Raw genomic sequence first — 22,303 nt, forward strand, 5'->3', positions numbered from 1 at the left:
TTTAGCATCTAATTTACATAGATTTTAGTTTCAAGTTTCTTCTTCTTCAGATGCTTTCCTTTTGTGAATGGATTGGGAGCATTATCTGTATCATTCACATCTTCACACTATTTTCCTTTTGTTAACTTCACATTTTGTAGTTCATCTTGAGAGTTTGGTTGGTCAGATTTTACTTTGTGTGAAATTTTCAATTTTTAGTATTTTCATGCATCTTTGGTATTAGAAAAGTAATTGAAAAAACAGAAAAAGATAATTCTGAGAAAAAATTGAGAGGTGTGATGTGAAGTATGGAGAGCTTTGTTTTACGGGTCTGCGATTTGATTTAGCAACCACGCTAAGTTTGATATTAGATGGGTCACTGAGGTATGTGGGCCTTGTTTCTGATAAAGCAAGTGTCTTTTTCTAATATATGGTTGAGAGTAATTAACGGCAAGTGGAGAAAATTATGGTCGTCCTTGAAGAATGTTGTCCTGTTAGTCCCAAAATCTATTCTTGAACCACATGCAGTGTAACATGGGTTACACGGTTAAAGCTTTTACTTACATTCATAACTGGAATTACAAATATGCATGGTGATTTGGCCAAGTCCAGTTTGATACAAATAATTAAATGCATGTCTGCCATTTTTTTTCTTAACTTGGTTTTCTATCATTTTTGAGTGATTCCTCCAAGACAAAATTAGTTGTACTTTAAAACGACTACTGATTCATAACTTAGAAAGAGGAAATCTGTGGTTGGTTAGATTCTTTCTGGACTAAGTGGGGAAGAAATCCTGGGTAAAAGGAATGATGATTTCCTTTTTGCCTTGCTAAAATTGTACAAGAATTCGTAAATTTTTAAAGTTAGTCCTTATGCTGTAATTCTGATGGTCAGAATTCATAGAATTCATCTTTCCCACTTGAAAAGTAGGTAAATGTGAACTCTGGAATGAATCTTTTTCTTTTCAGAAAGACAGAACATTGGTTCAAAATGAAAATGATCCGAAGGCTAAGATTTGAACTGTATTTATTATCATAAACTGAGATAAGATATCTAGTAATGATTTGGATTTATCTGTTCAATGGATTACTTCTAGCTTCTCTTGCCATTGTTTCATCCCTTGACCCTTAATATCTGTTGAAACAATCTCATGCAGTGTGCCTCTCACTCGTAAATGCTCCGTCTAGATCATTTCCAAACATATGAAAAAAAAGAAACTAAGAAAGACTGATCATTCACCAACAATGCAATCCATGTGTACTTATGTGGTGACTATATGTCAGTGTCACAGGTCAATGTTGCATGCAATTTCTGCCCCCAACACTTGTGTATGCCACCGGAAAAGCCCTGGCTTTGGAAGAAGACATTTAGTAACATCGAGGCTTTGCATTTCTTCTTCATTACCTGATGCAGATGGAGTTAAAGTGGAGTATACTCCCTGGCTGATTATTGGATTGGGAAACCCTGGGAATAAGTATCATGGAACCAGGCACAATGTAGGTAGAGATTTTGAGTGTTGAGTTGTACATCATCTTTGGATTTAATTATTTCAATATTAGGTTCCCTCTTTGCATGTCTATATATGACTACAAGATTACCTTCAAACAACTTTTGAAGATTCTCAAATCCAGGTTGGTTTTGAAATGATTGATCGCATTTCTCAAGAAGAAGGCATTATGTTGAACACAATACAGTTGAAAGCATTAATAGGAATAGGTAATTATCTTTTTCTATCTCCTTTTGGTGGTTCTTGGAACCTTGTTTCATTTATGTTTATGATCAGTGCAGGTTCGATTGGAGAGGTTCCAGTTTTATTGGGAAAACCTCAGGCATACATGAATTTTAGTGGGGAATCGGTTAGTACTATTTTTATACTTATAGTCTTGTAGTACTAACTTACATGGCTTTCTGGTAGTTTCCAAAGTTAAAAAATTTGATTTCGACCCTGTTAGAAACCAAAATATTTCGTGACACGATGAAATTTTGGTCGAAATATCGGACATTTCGGTGGTCAAATAGTTGAATTTTGAGCTGAAACTTTATGGCAAGCCTATTTAAGCGTGATTACACATTCAAACCCATTGGATTGAAAACACACACACACAAATGGTAGTTTGGCTTCGGACCTAGGTCACTACTGGACGCTGTACCAAGAAAAATCCTTATGGAGAAAAAGAGTTTACCTTCAAATTCGAATCTTGCACAAATCTTCACTCAAATCCAGTAAAAGATTGATGTAGATGCGTTGTACTACCCCACAATGTGTTGATACAGCCAAAAATGGAAGACATTTACCGGCTATTTACCCAATTCAACACATCACCTCAATTTAGAATCTTTAAATTGTAACTAGGATCCCCACCACCTCTGCATGATTTTTCAAGGAGAGAGTGTTTTGTTTTTAGTCACAGCCCAGGATCTCTATTCCTAGGCTGCATAGGAGTTTAGGCCTTTGGCCACTATAAATAAAAAGAATTCGGTGGAGAGGTTTCTCAACTCTGAATTTTTGAAAATTTGCTATTGCTGCTCTACAACTATGTTTCTTCTTTGAAGAATTGCCTTGTGTTTGATCAAAGATGGTGGGATTGGTGTTTGATCCAATCAACACCTTGCAGTGTGAAACCCGGGTGGTTCTTTTGAAGATCTCCTTCAAGTTACTTGAAGATTTCTTTGAAGTTCTAGTTAAAGATCCAATTTTTATTCAAGTTTCATCCTCAAACAAGCTGCTGCCAAGAGTAACTTGCAACTACAGTAAGTTTGAGACATCCCCATCCCCACAATTCTTCCCCTAATCCAATCCCAACCCTAGTTTTCCCCTTTGTTATTTTCAGTTTTCGTATACCCTAAATTCCCCACAGACCTAACCAGCCATCAGAACTTCATCAAACTTCAACCGTAACACCCCCTACCCATCCTTATAACTCCCATCTCAAATCAAAACCCAAAACCCTAATTTCTGCCTAGCCCAAACCAACCGTCAGAACAGTATACAAATCTGACTGATTATCCTTCATACCTTCCTAAGAAAACCATTCAAGTTTGGTTAACTTCTGTCCAGCCAAACCCTAGAAATCTTTCTTTTCCTCTTTTCCAAAACCCAAAACCGAAACCCTAACCCTAACTTGCTGCCCATTCAAATTTACACAGGTCCATCCATCAAAACATCTCAAGACCTTCAATGATAGACTCCTCTACCTCAACATGACATATCCCATACATCAAACCCTAACCCTAACCCTAATTTCACCAAAAACCCTATTTTAATCTAGCCGATTCACCTGTTCATAACAGATCTTGGTTTTCTGGTTCCTAGTTGGTCTCCTACCAATTTAGGACTACATTAAGTAGTATTAGAGCCATGGGTGAACATTTCACCTAAAACCCTATTTTGACCTAGCCGATTCACCTGTTCATAACAAATCTGGTTCCTAGTTGGTTTCCTACCAATCTAGGACTACATTAAGTGGTATTAGAGCCATGGGTGAACATGGTAGACATTTACCAACAACACCCGATCCTATGGCTGCAATGTTTGAGATGTTTCAAAAGTTCTCTTCTTAACAGAAGACTATATCTGAAGTAATAAGAGCTATGTCTGCTGAACAGAGGACTATCAATGAAAAGTTGCAACAAATTGAGCAACGACAAGTTACTTCTATTAGGGACAACAATCTGCCCATGGAAGAGGACATATATCAGGTCTAATCCCAAGTTCATCGGCCTCATATAACGCACAGGGAAGACAAGAACTGAGAAGGCCGGGAAAGAAACAGAGAAGACAGAGACTACTAGGAACAATCTAGACCTCCAGAGGCGTTTGAGTTGAGGGGATATGATGGCAGACCAGGTCCACAGGTATTTTATGATTGGTTAGCTGCTTTAGATGATTTTTTGATTGATTTGATTTATTTGAGCCTAGGAAGATGAGATTAGCTCGTACTAATCTAGTAGGGCCAGCCCGTGAGTGGTGAAGAACTATTGAGAGAAATCTTTAGTATGAAGGCTAAGCCCCTATTAATTTGGCAGAGATGAAGGAAGACCTGAGTAAAAAATATTTACCACGGGCATTCAGAGCTTGACGGCAAGCTCAATTAAATTCCCTTCGACAACATCACCGCCAAAAGACCCTTAAATTTGAAAACACCTTGAAGCCCCATTAATGAGATTCAGTTTGAAAGATGAAGAGTGTTGGAAATCTGACATCACCAATGTTAAATCAGCGGCTGAATGCAAATTTACATTGCCAAAGGAAATTGAGAGAACACAAGTTGAAGACTAAGATGTGGTTGTGAATACTCCACAAGAAATCATGGACATCCAAGATGTTGTTCTTGAAGAGGTAGAGCTTATAGCTTCAAATACGGAAAGTCAATATGTAGAAGATTCTACTAAAGAGGTCAATGTTGAAGAAATCAAAGTAGACAAAGTTGTTTTTCAATCTCAACATGCTTTGTTCTGTCATACTGGACAAGATTGTAAGCGATACTGATGGCAGCCTTGTTGTCAACATGTAGACAAAGAAATCAAAGTAGACAAAGTGTCTGTCAATATCAACATGCTTTGTTCTGTTATGCTGGACATGATTGTGAGCGGTACTGATGGCAGCCTTGTTGTCACAGTAAAGGCGTATAGGATCTTCCGAGACAATATACAAATCACTCTATAATCCCTTGAGCCATATGAATTCACAGATTCCTTGAGCTATAACACGGAATTCAGCTTCTGCATTGAAGCAAGAGATTACAGACTGCTTCTTGCTACACCAAGTGACAAGGTTCCCTCGAAGGAAAGAACAATAACCAGAGGTGGATCACCTATCATCAATGGATCCAGCCCAATTGGCATCTGTGAACATTTTTAGTCTTAGGTTCCCATTGTTGGAGAAGAGAATTTGTTTTCCAGGGGCAGATTTTAAATACCTCACTATATGATGCACTGCCTCAAGGTGAGATATCCTGGGATCATGGAGAAATCTACTAACGATGCCCACAACATAGGCAATATCAGGTCTAGTGTGTGACAGGTAAATCAGTCTTCCAACGAGTCTCTGGTATTGCCCTCGGTCAACAGGGTCTCCCATGTCACTACACATCTGATAGTTAACCTCAATAGGAGAATCTGCAGGCTTGCAACCCAACATGCCGGTTTCCTAGAGAAGGTCCAAAACATACTTCCATTGGGAGATGAAGATACCTTTTTCGGATCTTGCAACTTCTATTCCAAGAAAATATCGAAGGGATCCCAGATCTTTAGTTTCAAATTCCTTTGCTAGGCGAGACTTCAGATGAGAAATTTCATCATTGCTATTCCCTGTGATCATGGTTCAAAAACTCGTCTCGAACAACCATCTTCGACTAGGTCGAGTTTTTCGAGATCTCAGCGAGACAGTGTATTTGTTTGTTTTGTTTTTGAACTATGTTTCGATGGGAAAATGGCTATAGTTTGCTCCGAAACTTAATGGGAAGCTTGTTTTAGGCTTAATAAACATATTTAAAGGATCAAATTGAAAAAAAAAGACTCAATTTGGTGTTTTGGATTTGCACCCTTGGGTTGGCAGTAAAGGCCGAACCCGTAATGTAATATTGCCTATTCTATACATTGTTTGGAAGTAAAACAAGTAAATTAAGCAAAATAATGGATGAAGACATATAATCTTGACAAGAAATAGTTATAGACTTAAAGTTTCTACTATAAACTATATTACTTACTAGTTACTACATTGAACAATAAGTCAATAATACATAACATAAGTCCCAAGTCCCAAGTCCCAACAATAAGTCAATAATACCAACTACCAAATACATTGAACAATAATACATAAGTCTCCTAAGTCCCACGTCCCAAGTCCCAACAAGTGACTGCCTACTGATATGAACTATGACGTGGTGGATCGAGTCCACTTATGGTCCGATAGAGACGATGTGCATTGTCCTCTGTTTGCATGACATATGAGTGCCATGTCATAGTGTTCGAGAAGAAATAATAGTTGTCCTCCATATTTGCACTATAGTCTATAAATGGTCTCGTCTACATACTGCATATAACCTATCCTAGGGTATAGGTCACTGTAATGTGAAGAACCAGTTATTGAGCCACTCTCATAAGTTCCATACGGATGCATGTACGACTGGTAGGTTGAGTAGGTGAAGAAACTGTCGACAAAGGCTGATCCAGTATGTCCATGTGACTATGAGTAAGCATCATAATCATAACTCGAAATAGATGAAGAAGATCCATGCTCCCCAAATCCAATGGAATGCCCATATGAATTGTACTCTAAGATGGGGCACGTCAATGCCCACTTCCTTTGCTTTCCCCTGTACTCATCTCGCCCATAGTGCTAGACAAGTTATCAATGTCCATACAATCAGCCTGCCTATTTGCTCCAAACCGGCGACGATTTCCTCTCGTGTAGGCTGTGGATGGACGTCCTCCGTGGTCTGTATCCTGTGTGGCATGATCGAACTGGGTCTCACCCGTGAAACAAACCGGCTCTAGCTGGGCCTCTTGAACTTCCTCTCCTTGATTATACTGCTTTCATATTCCTTCATATCTATCACCCTCACCACCATCACCACTGTCATCATCGCCGTCACCGTCTCCATCACTATCGTCGTCTCCATCACCTCAATGAGTAGACGGTATGCGAGGCTGAGTCTGTTGACTACCTGAAGAAGTGGACCAATCAAGGTCCTCATCATCATGTACGCCAGGTGTGGGCTCGAACGGTCGGGGTGTTTGTGAGTTTATCAGACCCTTAGTAGCCATGAACTCATTCACATTAACACCCATCTCACTGGCTATATGTGGGTTAGGCCTACCCCCAGGTTGATCCATCACCGGCTCACCTCTATCCCTAACCCAATCCACAATGGGATCCTAATCATCTGACTCGATCTGGGAAGTGGTATTCTCCATACCAAGGCGTATGTGGTGCATCCTTAGCCTCATGTTATGATGTACATACACCAAGTCAGTTAGGCGTTGGGAACCTAATCGATTACGCCTCTTTGAGTGGATGAGCGAAAACATACTCCAATTTCGCTCACAGCCGGAGGCGGAACATGTCTTGGATAGGACTTTGACTGCTACCCTCCTCAAAATTTCTGCCGAAATCCCATACAACACTCACCATTCAAACATGTTATTTGCATTCCACAAGTTTAAATACATATGTAAGTAAGAGAATATACTAGTATACTACTTAGTACTTAATTGTTTATTTGCTTACCAGCATCACCACTATTTCGGCCAACTTCTATGGCTGGAGATACAATACTTCCTGTTGCATCCCTAAAACTTTTCATCTATGCCCATTTGAAAAATTGTATATGTTAGGAACCCATTATGAGTAATTATTTATTATATTCATAAAGAAGTACCCTACTCACCTCATTGTTGCAAATAGCCTGTTGGGTTTTACTTGGTTCCAACTTCGCAACCATTGCCTTCACTGCTTCTATAAGGTCCGTATTCATCCCAAGTCCATGGTGATACTTGGGGTTTAGGTAATATGCTGAAAATTGATATATAGACTTATAAATATTGTCAAAGTATTATATATTCTATGAAGGTATGAATAACAAAATCTAATGTGAATTAGACACATAAATTAAGTATTCACCAGCCTTATGTAGTGGATGCATAAGTTGAAGCTCCTAGCGGTCCTTGATAATCTTTAGGTACTTCTCACTGCCACGCGGCAGCAACATACAATTGTGGCATGGTGGGCTCGAAAGCACAGTCCACCATCCTTAAGATCGAAACAACTAGGCCTAACACTTTTACCACCTTACCCAACTGAGTTCAAAACTCCTCAGATGCAATGGTTGCCTGTGCTGCCCTACCACCAGGGGAACTCGACTCCTTCCATCCAAACCATTCCTCAGATGTAAACATAGCTCTGAGTCCAGTCTTCTTTGTCTCAAAACTCTTTAATGCAATGTAGTTTGTCGCGAATCTGGTGATTCCGGGCCTGACCAAGTCCCCACCATACTTCTCGCTAAGCAAATTCAGTGTAAACCCATAGTTGTAAACGAAGGTTGTCTTGCTCTCTCAACAACACTTTGCACCAATTTTAGCTTTCCCATGTCCTTTAGCATCAAGTCAATGCAATGGTGATGCAGATTCATCAGCAAAATAGGCTTGTTTTATTAGGAATAAGTCTAGGGTTGGGTTCTATACATGTTGGGCGTTTGATCCCATAGGTTTTCTATGTAATAGGCCACTTTTATGGGCCTATAATCTGGGTAATTAGGTTGCATACGGGATTAGCTGTTTTAATTCCTTAGTTTTTATTTTTATGTAATTAGTGGTCATGTGATCACTTAAGTGATCATGTGACTTGGTTAAGTGGTCATGTGATGTAAGTTGGGCTGGATTAGGACTCTATAAGTCCAGCCATGTTTTGAGTCTATTTCCTTTAGTATTTCAGTTTCCTAGACAATTTAAGTTACTTAATAGGTCAAGGATTGGGTTAGGCCTTTCCTTTTTAGAGTAGGAGTCTGTTTTTGAGTCTTTTATATAAGGTTGTAAGGGGGGCAAACATTGAACATGAATTTTGATTAATAAAAATAGCTTTTGTTTGCTGCCATTGCTGCTGCTGCCTTGCTCTATTGAGTGTTGCCTTGTGAGTAATATCAAGGTGAAGGGACTGGTGGTGGATCTCCAGTTGAGTCCTTATGTCTTGTAGACCGGGAGGATCTGTTATAAGGGATTGGTGGATCTCTAATCGACTCCTTGCATCTTGTAGATCGGGAGGACCTGCTTCTAGTCTTCAAGTTGCTGCCATTGAAGACCTGCCTTACTAAGTGAGTTGTTACTGTTATTAGTCATCACCTTCTTCTCCTAATCTTCTAAACCCACCCCCATCGATCCCCATTGTCAATACTCAATCCTTACTACCTTCCTCAGCCATCATTAATACCATAGATCCATTAGAACCCTAAAACTTGCAACTATTCTTCTTCCCTTCTAGAAGGTCACATGCAAGGTGATTTTTGTGAGAATTCTGCCCAGCCAAATCTAATCGTTAGAATCTGCTAAAATTTTGATCAAACCTTCCTCAAACCCTAAGAGAGACTCAATCCAAATTTCAATACCATCTACCCAGCCGATTGTCTGTAATTACAATTTTCCCCTTTTCTCTTATCTCTTCGAGGAAATCCCTATAACTCCAGATTTAACTATCTGATTTAGCTTTAACTTTCAGCATATATTTCCCTCCACCCTACCCACACTCGACCTAAATATTAAGCCCATTCAACCACCTGATTTCCTACCCTAGATTCCATCATCTTCCACCTTTCAAAACCCTAACCCTATTTGCTGCCCAGCTCCATCTAACCTACTTTTGTCCATTCGAAACCTATAAAACCTAGTTCAATAGACTCCCCTAAACCTGCCTAGCTTTACCATATAAGACACATTCCCATTACCTTAACCCTAACCCTCAAATTGACCTAAAACATCAATTCGGCCTCCACCAAACCAGCAGCTCATCAAGTCCTGGTTTGTCTGGCTTCTAGTAGGTCTCCTACCTATCTAGGACTACATTAAATGGGCTGCACAAGGGGTCCAAAAGAGCTGGTACTTTTTATTGTTCATCAACTTCTGGCCAGCCTTCTTAAAGTTATTTTTATTGTCCGTCACAATCTGGACAACATTCTCCACTCCCACATCCCCAACAACCTCCTTTTACAACTTATAGATATATAGACATATTTTGCATATTTTTTCTCCTTAGATGCATCCACAGATGTAAGGAATACTGTCCTCCCATCACAGTAAACCATAAAGTTGATGATGTACTTTCTTGTGGGCCCAGTCCAACCATCACACATGGTGGTAACCTCGTAGCTCTCCCACATCACCCTCAGCTTGTCTATATATTCTTGTAGCTCTTTTTCTCTTTAGGTAAATACACATACATCACCTCATATGCGTTGGGCCCCTTGCCCCCTGGGCCAGCCTCAACAACCGCATCTAGCATCGGCTGGTAATAGGGAGTGACGTTTGCTGGGATGCTATGGAATAACAACTACTTAGACACAGCTTTCCCAACCATTACCTTCACATTACCCCATGCCCCTAGATCGAGATCTCGCTTGAGTTGGGGTAAAATATCATATTGACCTCCATCTCGTCTCGAGGTCTTGAAAAAGCGAGATATTTGCGAGATCTCGCGAGTTTTAGTTCCATGATTTGGTCTTGGCTCCTTGCCCGCTGCTGGCCGGTTGTCGGTGGATCCTTCCATTCCATAGAGAATGGATCATGACCTTTGGAGGTTCCTCCTTTTATGACCGAGTGGGTAAACTTGCTTTTAGTGCCGCTATTCACCACATTTAGCTTGAGCGCAATCTTAGAAGATGGACTATAGACTCTAGATCTTTTCATCAGATTTGGGATTCCATCTGCTTTGACGTCAGAAGCAGACTATTAGCAGTTTCTTTTTGTTTTATTGACTCCCCCAGAAATAGGCACTTTGTATCTTATTGGAATTTCCACTCAAGGGTTGTAATTTTGTTGCTTTCTTAGCTCCTTTTCGTTGTTTGTAAACTTGGAGATTTCTTTGTTCGTATTGTTTCCCCTTTTGGGGCTTTCTCTCTTTGGTTAATGATTTTTATTCACCCCAAAAAAAAAAAAAAAAGGGAAAGCAATCCATTCAATCCACACCCCCCCCCCCCCCCCAAAAAAAATCACATTTGGGCCATGAATTGATTTGATCAAAGTAAAAAAATCTACTTTTCAAACACCAGTTGGCCTGCAAAATATCTTATTTTTGATGTTCCTTCTATATTTTGTTTTGTGGGGCGGGACTTATCTCAAATCTCAAAATCATGCATTCTATCATTTTTCAGGGGTTATATTGATGAAATTTTGTAGAAAACCTTTTCTCTCTAAAACTTTCACAGAAGATATTCTTTTTGTTTTTTGTTGAAAGAGTATGTGGCATTATGATAAATGAACTGTTTATCTAGGATGTGCTGTCCACTATTATGAAATATGTGACGGCAGACTTAGTTGTGCCACGTGGAAGGGTGGATGGGGCTAAAATTTCAGCCCAAATGGAGTTGGACAAGTGGAAAAATAAAGCATTAAAAAAATTCCAGAATCATCCCAAGGTGTATGTGGTAAATGGAAGGGTATATGATTGAATTTGAGTCTGAATTTTACCCATGGCCAATCCCAATTATTCCCTAGATACCCATGATAGGAGTTGTTACATCATCCTTCCATGTGGCACAATTAAGTGTGCAGTCACGTAAAACTTCTACCATAACAAATTGGAAAGAAAATTAAGTCTTATGATTTGGTCTGAAAGTTTATATTGGGAATTAATATGGCCAGTTTATACTTTGGAGGGATTAAGGTTTAAAAAAAATGTGCATTTCACCAAAAATATTTGCAATGGATAAACAATCAACAAAAAGATGGAACAAACAACAACAACAAATTCAGCCTTATCCCAACTTCGTGGGGTTGGCTATATGGATGCAAACAAAACAAAGTAGATGAGAAATGGAAAATGGACACTGACAATTGAAAGATGGCAAATGCAAAGAAAAAAGAAAGATAGAAGTAAGAGGAACGAGGCATAGCCCACCAAGTCAGGAGAATCTCAGTTAAATGGGGTTTGCTACATGGATCCTTGCCCTTCAATAGGCTCTATCCGATGTCATATTTGTTACAAGTCCTAGACTATGCATGTCCTTCCTCACAACTTCTCTTATGGTCATTTTAGGCCTGCCCCTACCTCTTTTATCTCCTTCGATCATGATCATATCACTCCTTACTAGGGCGTCCCTAGGCCTCCGTAGAACATGACATTACCACCTCAAACGACTCTCTCATTGATCGGGGCAACTCCCAAGTCAGCTCTAATACGTTCATTCCTTAGTTTCTAATTTTCTGCACATCCGTCTTAACTTGGAAATATGAGGAAACTATTTTTATTATATATGTTAACTAAACTAGAACACACCCAAACATAAATCAAATATGAGATAGAGAAGAAGAAGAAGAAATCTTTTTGATAGAAGTGTAGTGAAACCTACGAGACGCCACAAATCTATTTAAAATATAAACTAATAATAATCTGGAAAGTATAGAGATGCCTCTGTATCGACTAGCAATGACAGAAGAATCTTCAATGGAGAAGAAGAGAAGAGCAACAAAAGCTTTTTCATTAATCCCAAAAATCGTCTTCAATACTGTCCCCCCTTACAACCTTATATAAAAGACTCCAAAATAGACTCCACTAAAAAGGAAAGCCCTAACCCAATCCTTAACCTATTAGGTAACTTAAACTGACTAGGAAACTGAAATAGACTCAATACAGGGTCCTAGTCCAGCCCCACTAAACAATTAAAAGAAAACTACTAAACTCACTTAAATTGAACCATTGGTTGAACCGGTTCAATTTATGAACAAATAAAGCAAAATAAAACTGAATATGAAACTAAAACAACTAATCCTGTATGCAAACCTATTATCCATACTTTAGGTCCATAAAGGTGACCTATTACATAGAAAACCATTGGGATCAAAGGCCCAACATGTATAAAACCCAACCCTAGACTTATTCCTAATAAAACAAGCCTATTTCGGTGATGAGTCTGCATCACATGTATTTTATTGCCTGTCTTTTTGATTGAACATTAAAATTTATCTGCTTCATCTGGCACAAGCAGAAAATATCCTCTTTTGGGCAAATGTTGGTTGGATTGAAACCTGCCTCTTGATTTGGATAATATGTTGTGCTTTAGAATTGTCCTTTCCTGCACAAGGCACTGCATACTCATGGAAGTTAGAGCTCATTTCTAAAGTTAAATGTTACCCATATACAATAAACTTGAATCTTATGGTTCATTTTTTACAAGCCATCAGATTCAACATCAAGCAGTCTATTGATTATGAATGTGCTGCAGTTTAGTTACAGAAGATATCTATCACTTATGCTCCATGGCACTTTGCTCTACGTCTTCCAAATCGATAATATTTAAAAAAAATATTATTTGTCATTTTTTCGTATTTTTTACTTTTTCCCATCCTAAGTGGTTGGATTTAATAAAATTTCGCTTATTTCATTTTTTTTTTTCTCTTCTTTGATAGTCTCCGTTTTTAATTTTCTTGTCATTATTTTTTTCATTATTCTTAGATTGGACCACTTGCTGCCTACTACCAAGTACCGTTGCGTCACATCTTAGTGGTATGTTTCGTAGCTTACATAAAGTTTAAAAGATGAATCTGTCCATAAAATAAACTTTTAGAACAGTTTGACTGTTTATTTATGAAACATGGTCATTGTAGGTTTATGATGAGATGAGCCTGCCAAATGGTGTCATGAGGCTTCAACCAAGAGGAGGGCATGGCCATCATAATGGGTATCTTTTCTTGATAATGACAATGCAAAACCCCATGTAAATTTGCATCAGTATTATTTAGCTGGTTTTATTTATGTGGCAACTTTAGGATTGCAATTTCTACACAGCTGAAACAGGCGCAAATTCCTCTGCACATTGGTGGTTTTGCAAATCTAAAAGAAAAATTCTCAAAGCAGATGCTCCATTCTAGGTTTATTTGGAAAAAAAACTATTGATAAGCTGATCTACAGCATTCAGTAGTTTGGGAGTGAAACAACCTCAGATATCGGTTTCACATTCCTTGTCCATTGTACTATAAGTGTTAAAGCTTGTGTCTCAGCAGCCTAGTTTGCTTTTCTTGCTTTCCTTTTGATCCATTTTTGATGCAGTAGCATTGGATTGGCTGGACAGGCATGATAGGCTTTGGAAGCTGTGACAAACCTAGAACTTGGAACCTATTCCTGCAATTATAAAAGAGGGAGAGAACAGAAGGATTGAGGAAGAAGAAGAGAGGAGAATTGCTGAACCACGATAGACTTAACTTAGTCTATTCGTGGTGATGCTTTGTTCTATTTATAGGAGAGTAAACAGACTCTTAGTAGGAACTACTAAGAGTCAAAGTACAGGCGTACAGCTACTATAAGAAATTAAATAAGACTCAAAATAAACTTAAACCTAAGACTCAACCACTAACTGAACTAACTCATTATATGATTTTTCACCAAAAAAAAAAAAACTCATTATACGATAGGGACAATCCCCCTTATTGTGATAGGCTCTAACCAGCTAACATGTGGTACATATCTTAATACTCCCCCTCAAGCTGGAGTGTATATATCAAAAGGCTCTAGCTAGGAACAACAAGAATAAATATTTAAAGCAGCACCAGTCTTTAACATAAATAGCAATCGTAGACGCCAGTGAGCACATAGAGAACTTCTTTTTGGTAGCAATATCAACAACTCAAGCACACCAATCATCATCAGCAATACTAGAGAAAAATATTTGTCTCGAATAAATCTAGCCAGCAACAAACAAAGTATGTGGTAGAGAATACCAATCTGCAATCCAAAATATCATATCAACAACAGCATAAACCCTTCTCAAAGAAGGCAGGTAGTAGGTAGTAATCTTCATAAAGAAAGAAAAAAGTGCAACATGCAACAACTACATCATAAGCCCTTCTCAAGGAAGGCAAGTATTAATCTTCACAAAGAAGATAGATAAAAGTGCAAATATTGATGTACTTTTGAGCCCCAAATAGCAGCGGTCAAAGATAAAATTGCAGCATAGGTTGTGGCGTGCCAGGTAAGAGTGCAGTATAGGTCACTGTGAACCAACTAGCAGTTTCAGGTTGTTGGAGACCAAATAACTTAGCATAAGGTTGCTAGCGACTAGATAACATAAGGTTGCTGTGAACCAGACAACACAAGGTTGTTGTGGACCACTAATAAAAGTGCATTGTTGTTGAATACCACAAATAACTATCTTCATAGCATAGTTCAAAAACTCGGCGAGATCTTGAATATCACAAAAATCTCGAGCTTCTCGAGATGAGATGACATACAAGACTCAAAATATGCACAGTTTCGAATAACGTGACCGAAATTTTGAATATTTCGAGAATCTCAGAGAAATCTCGAATATTTTGAGAATCTCGACCTCCTTAGTATTCATAGTATTGTATTGTTGGGACTTGAGAGTTGAGATGTGGAAGACTAGGGTAGTAAGGTGTCTATGACTTATGTATTATTCATTGTACTTGGGTTGGGTGTCTATGTAATATACATTGTGAACACTTCATTGTATCTTGTGGTTTGTAGTAGAAAGTTTAAGCCTTTTAACTGTTCTTAAATAATTATTCAATATTATTTGTCTTCATCCATTATTGCATAATTTACTTGTTTTGCTTGCCAATTATGCCTCATATCATTCAAACAATGTGTAGAATAGGCAATATTACATTAAGGATTCGGCCTTTACTACCAATTAAGGGTACAAATCCAATCACCAAATTGGGTGTTTTTTTTTTTCTTTTCAATTTGAAGATTTAAATATGTTTATTAAGCCTAAAACAAACTTCCCTTAAAGTTTCAGAGCCAACTATGGCCAATTGCCCACCAAAACATCATTCTGAAACCCAAAAAAAATGCACTCTCACCGAGATCTAGAGATCTCGAGAATTTTGACCTGGTCGAGACAGAAAAAAGAGAAGGTTTGGTATAAAAATTTTATTTCGAACCCTAATTGGAATCACTAGGGTTTCCATGGGCAACCATGGGAGACCCAATTATTATTTAAAAGTTCCCATGGGCAACCTTGGGATTACCCTAGGGTCTATGGGCGACCATGAGGTGACCCAGAGATTTCCAATAGTTGTGAACCCAAGATGATCCATGACTATTCCAATAGTTAGGAACTCATTCATAGGCTTTTTCCAGGTCAATAAAGACCATATGGAGATCCTATTTGCTATCGCTATATCTTTCCATGAGCCTCCTCAATAAGTAGATAGCTTATGTCGTGGATCTACCTGACATAAATCCAAATTGGTTCGGTGAGATATAAGTCTCTCTTCTCAAACGGGCTTCAATAGTCTTCTCCCAAAGTTTCATAGTGTGATTCATTAGCATTATGCTTCTATAGTTATTGCAGGATATCACCTTTATTTTTGTAGACCGAGACTACAATGCTTCTCCTCCAATCATCTGGCATTTTCCTTGTGTTCATAATCCTGTTAAACAAGCTGGTTAACCAATAAACCCCACAATCCCATAAGGATTTCCATGCTTCTATTGGAATCTCATCTGGGCCTGGTGTCTTGCTTGTTTTTATCTTTCTTATGGTTTCTTTAACTTCCGCCATACTAACCTTTCGTACATATCTATGACATGTGGTATCTTGTTGAGTAGTGTACTCGTCCGGGTCATTTCTGTTTCACATATCTCCATTTAGTAGGTCACAAATATACTCATCCCATCTCTTCACAATGTCTTCATCCCTTGCCAACACTCTTCCATCATCACCCTTGATACACCTCATTTGGTCAAAATCTCTACACTTCCTTTCTCTCATCTTAACTATCTTATATATAGCTTTCCCCCCTTCTTTTGTGTTTAAGTTGGTATAGAGATCCTCATATTTTTTCGCCCTAGTCATCCCCACAATCTTCCTAGCTTCGTTTCTAGCATCATTATACCTCTTGTTATCCTCTGTTTCTTTATTCCTTTGCCGTGTCTTAAAACAATCATTCTTGGTCTTAATGGCTACTTGGACCTCATCGTTCCACCACCAAGTCTCCCTAGGGGTTTGACGGCTACTCTTCGCTTCCCCTAGCACATCCATGGCAGCTCTCTTCATACAAGTGACCACATTGGTGTCTCCCTCAAAGTCCCACTTACCTTTTGACCACATTATCAGTAAATGTCCATAGGGACTCCCCTTATAATCTCCACCACCTTATCTTAGGGCGCATAGGTTCCCTCCTACGCTTCTATTCACTGAGGCATAAATTTAAGACCACCAATCTATGTTAGGTGGTGAGCCTCTCCCCAAGGATAACCTTACAGTCCTTACACACTATTCTGTCTACCCTTCTTACTAGGAAGAAGTTTATTTGGCTGATGTGATTCCCACTTTTATAGGTAACTAAGTGATCCTCCCTTTTTTCAAAGCAAGTTGTTCACAACTGAAAGATCATAAGCTACCGCAAAGTCTAGGAATGAGGTCCCCTCCTCGTTCCTCTCCCCAACTCCATAACCTCCATGGACACCTTATATCCTCTATGATCCCTCCCAACATGTCTGCTCAGGTCACCTCTGGTAATAATCGGTTCACCCTGGCCAAAACCCTGCTTTAAATCATCCATGTGTTTCCAAAATTGGTGCTTACTACTTTCATCCAATCCTACTTGGGGTGCATAAGCACAAACAATATTGACAACCTCTTTCTCCAATACTAGTTTGATGGATATAATCCTGTCTCCCAGTCTTTTTGACCTCTACTACATCATTCTTTAAATCTTTGTCCACAATTTTTCCCACGTTGCTTCTGTTACTATTATCTCCAGAATACTAAAGCTTGAAATCATCCAACGTCTTAGCTTAGTTACCCTTCCATCTTGTCTCTTGGATACATGCGATATTTATCCTGTCTCTTCATAACATCTACCAACTCCAGGCTCTTACTCCTTGAGGATACAATATTCTAGGAAGCTAATCTAATCCTATGTTTTTGGGCCTAAAAATTCCTCTCACTTGCCCTTGTCTACTTATCACTGCATCCGGGCGTTGACACGGCACGTCGCTTACAGGGATGCCCTAGTAAAATGAGGACAGAAAGCATGAGGTCAAGAGAAAGGAGATCATAACACAAAAGAATCCATACAATTATACAAAAGTTTTGGCAAAAATATTAAAGAGTTGGTTGCCGACCTGACGCACCACTATAAGAAAATAGAATAAATACTAGAGAAGTAGATACAAAAGGGTAGAAAGGAGGAGACACACCTAATACATTAAAAGGCACTCTCAAAAAGGTGCATAATCAAGCAAAGCAAGGCACAACTATGGTAAAGCTGAGCTTAAAACTAAAGAAATATTGATGATAAAGTAGACAAGTATATCAGGTTAGGGTCAATTTGAGGGGCAGGTAGTACAACATGACAGATATAAGAATGCTATCAAGGCTACAGCATATCAGGCCAAACAAGATGAAACAGTAGGATTCAATAAACAACAGGAATATAATGGGTTCACACACATTAAACTAGAGCTTAACAGGGGACACCACACTAGCAGGCAAAAATTATATAGATAGGCACCCAATGGCTGTAAGAATAAAAAAAGGGGTATAGAGGGTGTCCCTTACGATACAGCAGCTCTGAGACCGTGGCCAAGGATGCGATGTGATGCAGAACCACGCACTGCACTGCTGTAGTAGTCCTTGTTAGTTTTTTTTTTAACCCATGCAGGAGGTTGCTGGGTTTAGGTTTCTTTGATTAGAGATGGGGTATGGGTATGGTGGGGATGGGTGTGGGGGGGAGGGTTCTGGGATGGATAGCGAGAGATTCGGGAGTAGGTAAAGGAGGACAGGATGAGATGGGGGTCAGGGATGGGTTGGGGAGACAATGAGCGTATTAAGGGGGTTAGGGCTTGGGTCAGAGTAAAGTGCTCTGGGAGAGAGAATTGTTGAGCAGAGAGAGCGAGGGAGAGTCGTTGAACAGAGAGAGTGAGAGAGAGCCATTGGGCAGAGATTAAGTTGGGAATAGGGTGTGAGTAAGTGATGGGAGTCGGGACAGGGGTGATAGCAAAGGGGTTAAGCTTGACCGAGAAACAAGATAGGGGAAAGTATAAAAAAGGCCGTACCCAGTGCACAAAGCTCCTGCATTTAGCAGGGTCTGGGGAGGGTCAAATGTACACAGCCTTACCCCTATTTCCAGAGAGGCTGTTTCCAGGACTTAAACCCGTGACCAAGCATTCAGCAACTGAGCACTTGACCAACGGGTCAAGCACGGCCTTCAAGATAGGGGAAAGTATATGGGAACAAAAATTTGATTTTCGGTGGTAGGTGCAATTTTCAACTTTTAAATGCTGGGCTGGCTTGGATAGCTTTCCAACAAATCCAAGATTGCTTAAATCTGATTTATATTGAAGGAGTTGTATTTTGGTCAAATCTTATTTGGTGTGCGCTAACGCTGTTTAAAATCGCTCTGAATAAAAATATTTTTTTAACCATCAAAACAAATGAACATTTTACTGTATTTTTGGTTTTTAGCAATGTTTTGCCATATTCAGATTTATGAAATTTTTAGATTTTTGAGAAAAGCCCCAGAGCATTTAAAAGTTGAAAATTGCACCTACCGCTGAAAATCCAGTTTTTATTCTTGAACTGGGGTTTGACTTTTATCCTTCTGGAATTTTATTTTTTAACTATTTTTATTGGATTCAAATAGGGGGTATTTGCTTATTTATGAATAATATTTTAAGTAACTTTTACTTAAATGATTTTTGGCATAAATAAGTGCCGCCTTTGACAACTATGAATCTTAGTACACTGTGCGTATACTAGTAAACTTGGATCTATAAGCACACGTACCATTTTGAGTGTTTTGTTTTTTGGTGAAAATAGTTCATGCATTGTGTTTAGAATGTAAAAAAATAGACTGTATAGAAAAAACCAGAGCAAAAAAAGCATTTTTGGGCCTCGAAACCTCCAACTCGAATTGGCTGGGAAAAAATCCCATGTTTTGACCAAATCTTGGTTTCTGGTTGGTCGAAACCGAGACTTAAAACCTTGGTAACAAGTAAGAGACTCGTATTATTTTACTAAGTTTCTAATTTTTTTGTAATAGCAAAGGGATCTTCTTTCTAGAAGTTCTTAAATATCTTGGCAGCCAAGTAACCCCCGCAATAGAAGGGTTTCTAACTTTTTTTTTTTTTTTTTGATAGGTAGGGGGGATGTAGGATGTGAACCAGAAGACTTGAACTCAAGACCTTCTGATAGCAATGGACCTTTACGCGCCACTAGCTACCAAATGCACTAGGCAGTTGACCACAGTTTCTAACTTTTTATTGTGGCCTATTTTTGGTTCTTATAAATAGAGAGGAATGGGCAGCTAGTCCACAGATTTGATGTTTCAGAAAACTATGCTCTATGTGAGTGTGTACTGCTGTGATGATTCAGCTACTGTCCTAATGCTGAAGCTTAGGATTGGGACTGGTGGTGAAGCCATCATGGTCATATCCCCCCTTCCGTGCACTGGATATGCCCTTTTATCTTTCTTTTTTTCTTTACTGTTTTGCAGAGATTCTAGCAGTCTAGCAATCTTTCTCTCTCTATTGCGGACTCCTCTTGGGTTATTTCTAAACAACTTCCGTGTCTTAATAATCCTTTACTGTTACTCTCATACTCTCTTTATCCTCTGTTAATTTTGCTTACTGTTTCAGGTCTGCTATATGGGTATTATACAGCATGTATGTCTGAAGTTCAGTCTATGTTTTCTGAGTATTTAACCATCACATTACACTGAGTTTTGAATATGTTATTCCTTTCCCCTTCTACTCCCTTCGACCCAAATTTGAGCACCATCGGACTGGTGGATTGAAAGTAAAAGTTTTCCTCACTAGCTGTTTTCTGGTTTTCCCTAGTTATTCATTTTCTGTCCATACATAGTTCTCCCTATCCAACCATCCAATTGTCTTGATATTTTGGCCACATAATCTCTCTGTTAAGGCCTCCATTTGACTATAACTCAGCCCCATCTGTTAAGTGGATGGAGAGTTATTATAGTACAGTTACTTTGCTGCCTATTATTGTCAGCTTTGTTTCACAGTGATTCTGGTTTTCATGAGTTTGCTAGTGTTTGTTATTTCATCCTACCTTACCTCATCACTATGGTAAACATCAAATGTTTGCTTCATGCTCTTACTTTCACCTGCTTTATTTTATCACAGGTTGAAGAGTGTGATGGACCATTTGGATGGTTGCCGTGAATTTCCTCGGCTGAGCATAGGTTGGTTTAAGTATATTGATCGACTCTTATTTATTTTGGCGTTCTTTTTCGTCTTTTTCTGTAGCTGTCAACAGTGTACTACATGCATTTTCAATGATACTTGCAGGCATTGGCAATCCCCCTGGGAAAATGGATATGAGAGCATATTTGCTGCAGAAGTTCAGTTCAGAGGAGCGAAAGCAGGTACAACTTTTCTCAAGCTCTAATGGATTGTTCTTTTCTTTAATATTGAAATCTCTACCCCCACCCAGCCACTACATTCCTTCCTGAGGCTGGCATCTTGAACAAGTGTTCCCTCACCCAGAACCAAAGTTGTCAAGGCATCCAGGTGCCTTGGTTACCTAGGCGGGCGCCTAATTGGTGTCGTCTTGAATTTTTACCCTCTCCAAGGCTTTGGGTTGCCTAGACACCGTGGTAACTATGCCTAGAACACATCCATGAATCTAAGTTTAGGGGGACAGAAAATTTTCCTTTTTCTTTTAACATGTTTTATTACATTAAATTGCCTTGCGTACCCACTAATTTCCGACTCTTAGGCAGGTGTGTACATGGTTTTGTTTTTTTTTTTGGATGTTCATACCATATCACTTGTTAGAGATTAGGTTTTAAATTTACTGGCCGTATGATATTATCTATTAAGGAATCTATTATTATTTTCTTGTACTAACATGAAAGTTCAAAACAGCTCATTTCCAATATCAATACACTATTTACTGTAAAACTATCTTGTTTCTTAGCAATATTACAAACAGCCTATAATATCGCATGGGATCCTTTTCAAAGTTTCAAGTTTTTGTGTGATGTATGTTCCCTATATCAATCTCTTATGCTTAATATCCTGTTAGCAATTATAATATGTATACTTAGAATGGGAGAAAGATCAATATGGTAAAACTAATTTACAAGAAATATCGCCCAAGTTCTTGTACTCTCGGGACCGAAAGAATGAGACCATATCCAGCATAAAGTACATAAATTCCTTGCACAAACTTCCGGGCAGAATAAAGTTGCCCATACGTGTCCGGTTCGCAATTATAATGATATGTATTCGGAAAAGGGAGATAGAGATCTGTAGGTGAAACTGATTTAGAGGTAATACCAGCCCAGCTCTTGGATGCACCGGACCGACAAAATGAGACCCAATCCAGCAGAATATACAAAAATTCTTCAGGCCAACATTCAACCAGAATAACTTAGCCTATACTCGTCCGGTTAGCGATTATAATATGTGTTTAAAAAATTGGAGATAATGATTTGTAGGTGAAACTAATTTTTAGGAAATATCGTCCCAGATCTTAGATTATCTGGACTGACAAAATGAGACCCAATCCAGCTGAAATTACTAAAATTCCATTGGCCAACTTCCAAGAAGAATAACTTTTTCTATACACGTCCGGTTAGCAATTATAATGATACGTTTCGGAAAAAGGAGAAGGAGATAGAGAAC

The 22,303-nt window shown here is 38.8% G+C and overlaps 1 protein-coding gene across 1 annotated transcript; it reads left to right on the plus strand.

Annotated features, from left to right (window-relative positions):
• The first annotated feature begins 1,268 nt into the window (after positions 1-1,268).
• Positions 1,269-21,080, plus strand: LOC122661412 (chloroplastic group IIB intron splicing facilitator CRS2, chloroplastic-like). The gene is made up of 7 exons (XM_043856797.1): positions 1,269-1,475; positions 1,611-1,695; positions 1,768-1,835; positions 13,139-13,189; positions 13,291-13,364; positions 20,798-20,866; positions 20,963-21,080. Exons 1-7 carry the CDS (start codon positions 1,275-1,277, stop codon positions 21,060-21,062), a joined length of 648 nt encoding a protein of 215 aa, XP_043712732.1. The 5' UTR covers positions 1,269-1,274; the 3' UTR covers positions 21,063-21,080.
• The last annotated feature ends 1,223 nt before the right edge of the window (positions 21,081-22,303 follow it).

Source organism: Telopea speciosissima, chromosome 5 (assembly GCF_018873765.1).
Source record: "Telopea speciosissima isolate NSW1024214 ecotype Mountain lineage chromosome 5, Tspe_v1, whole genome shotgun sequence".
Taxonomy (NCBI): Eukaryota; Viridiplantae; Streptophyta; class Magnoliopsida; order Proteales; family Proteaceae; genus Telopea; species Telopea speciosissima.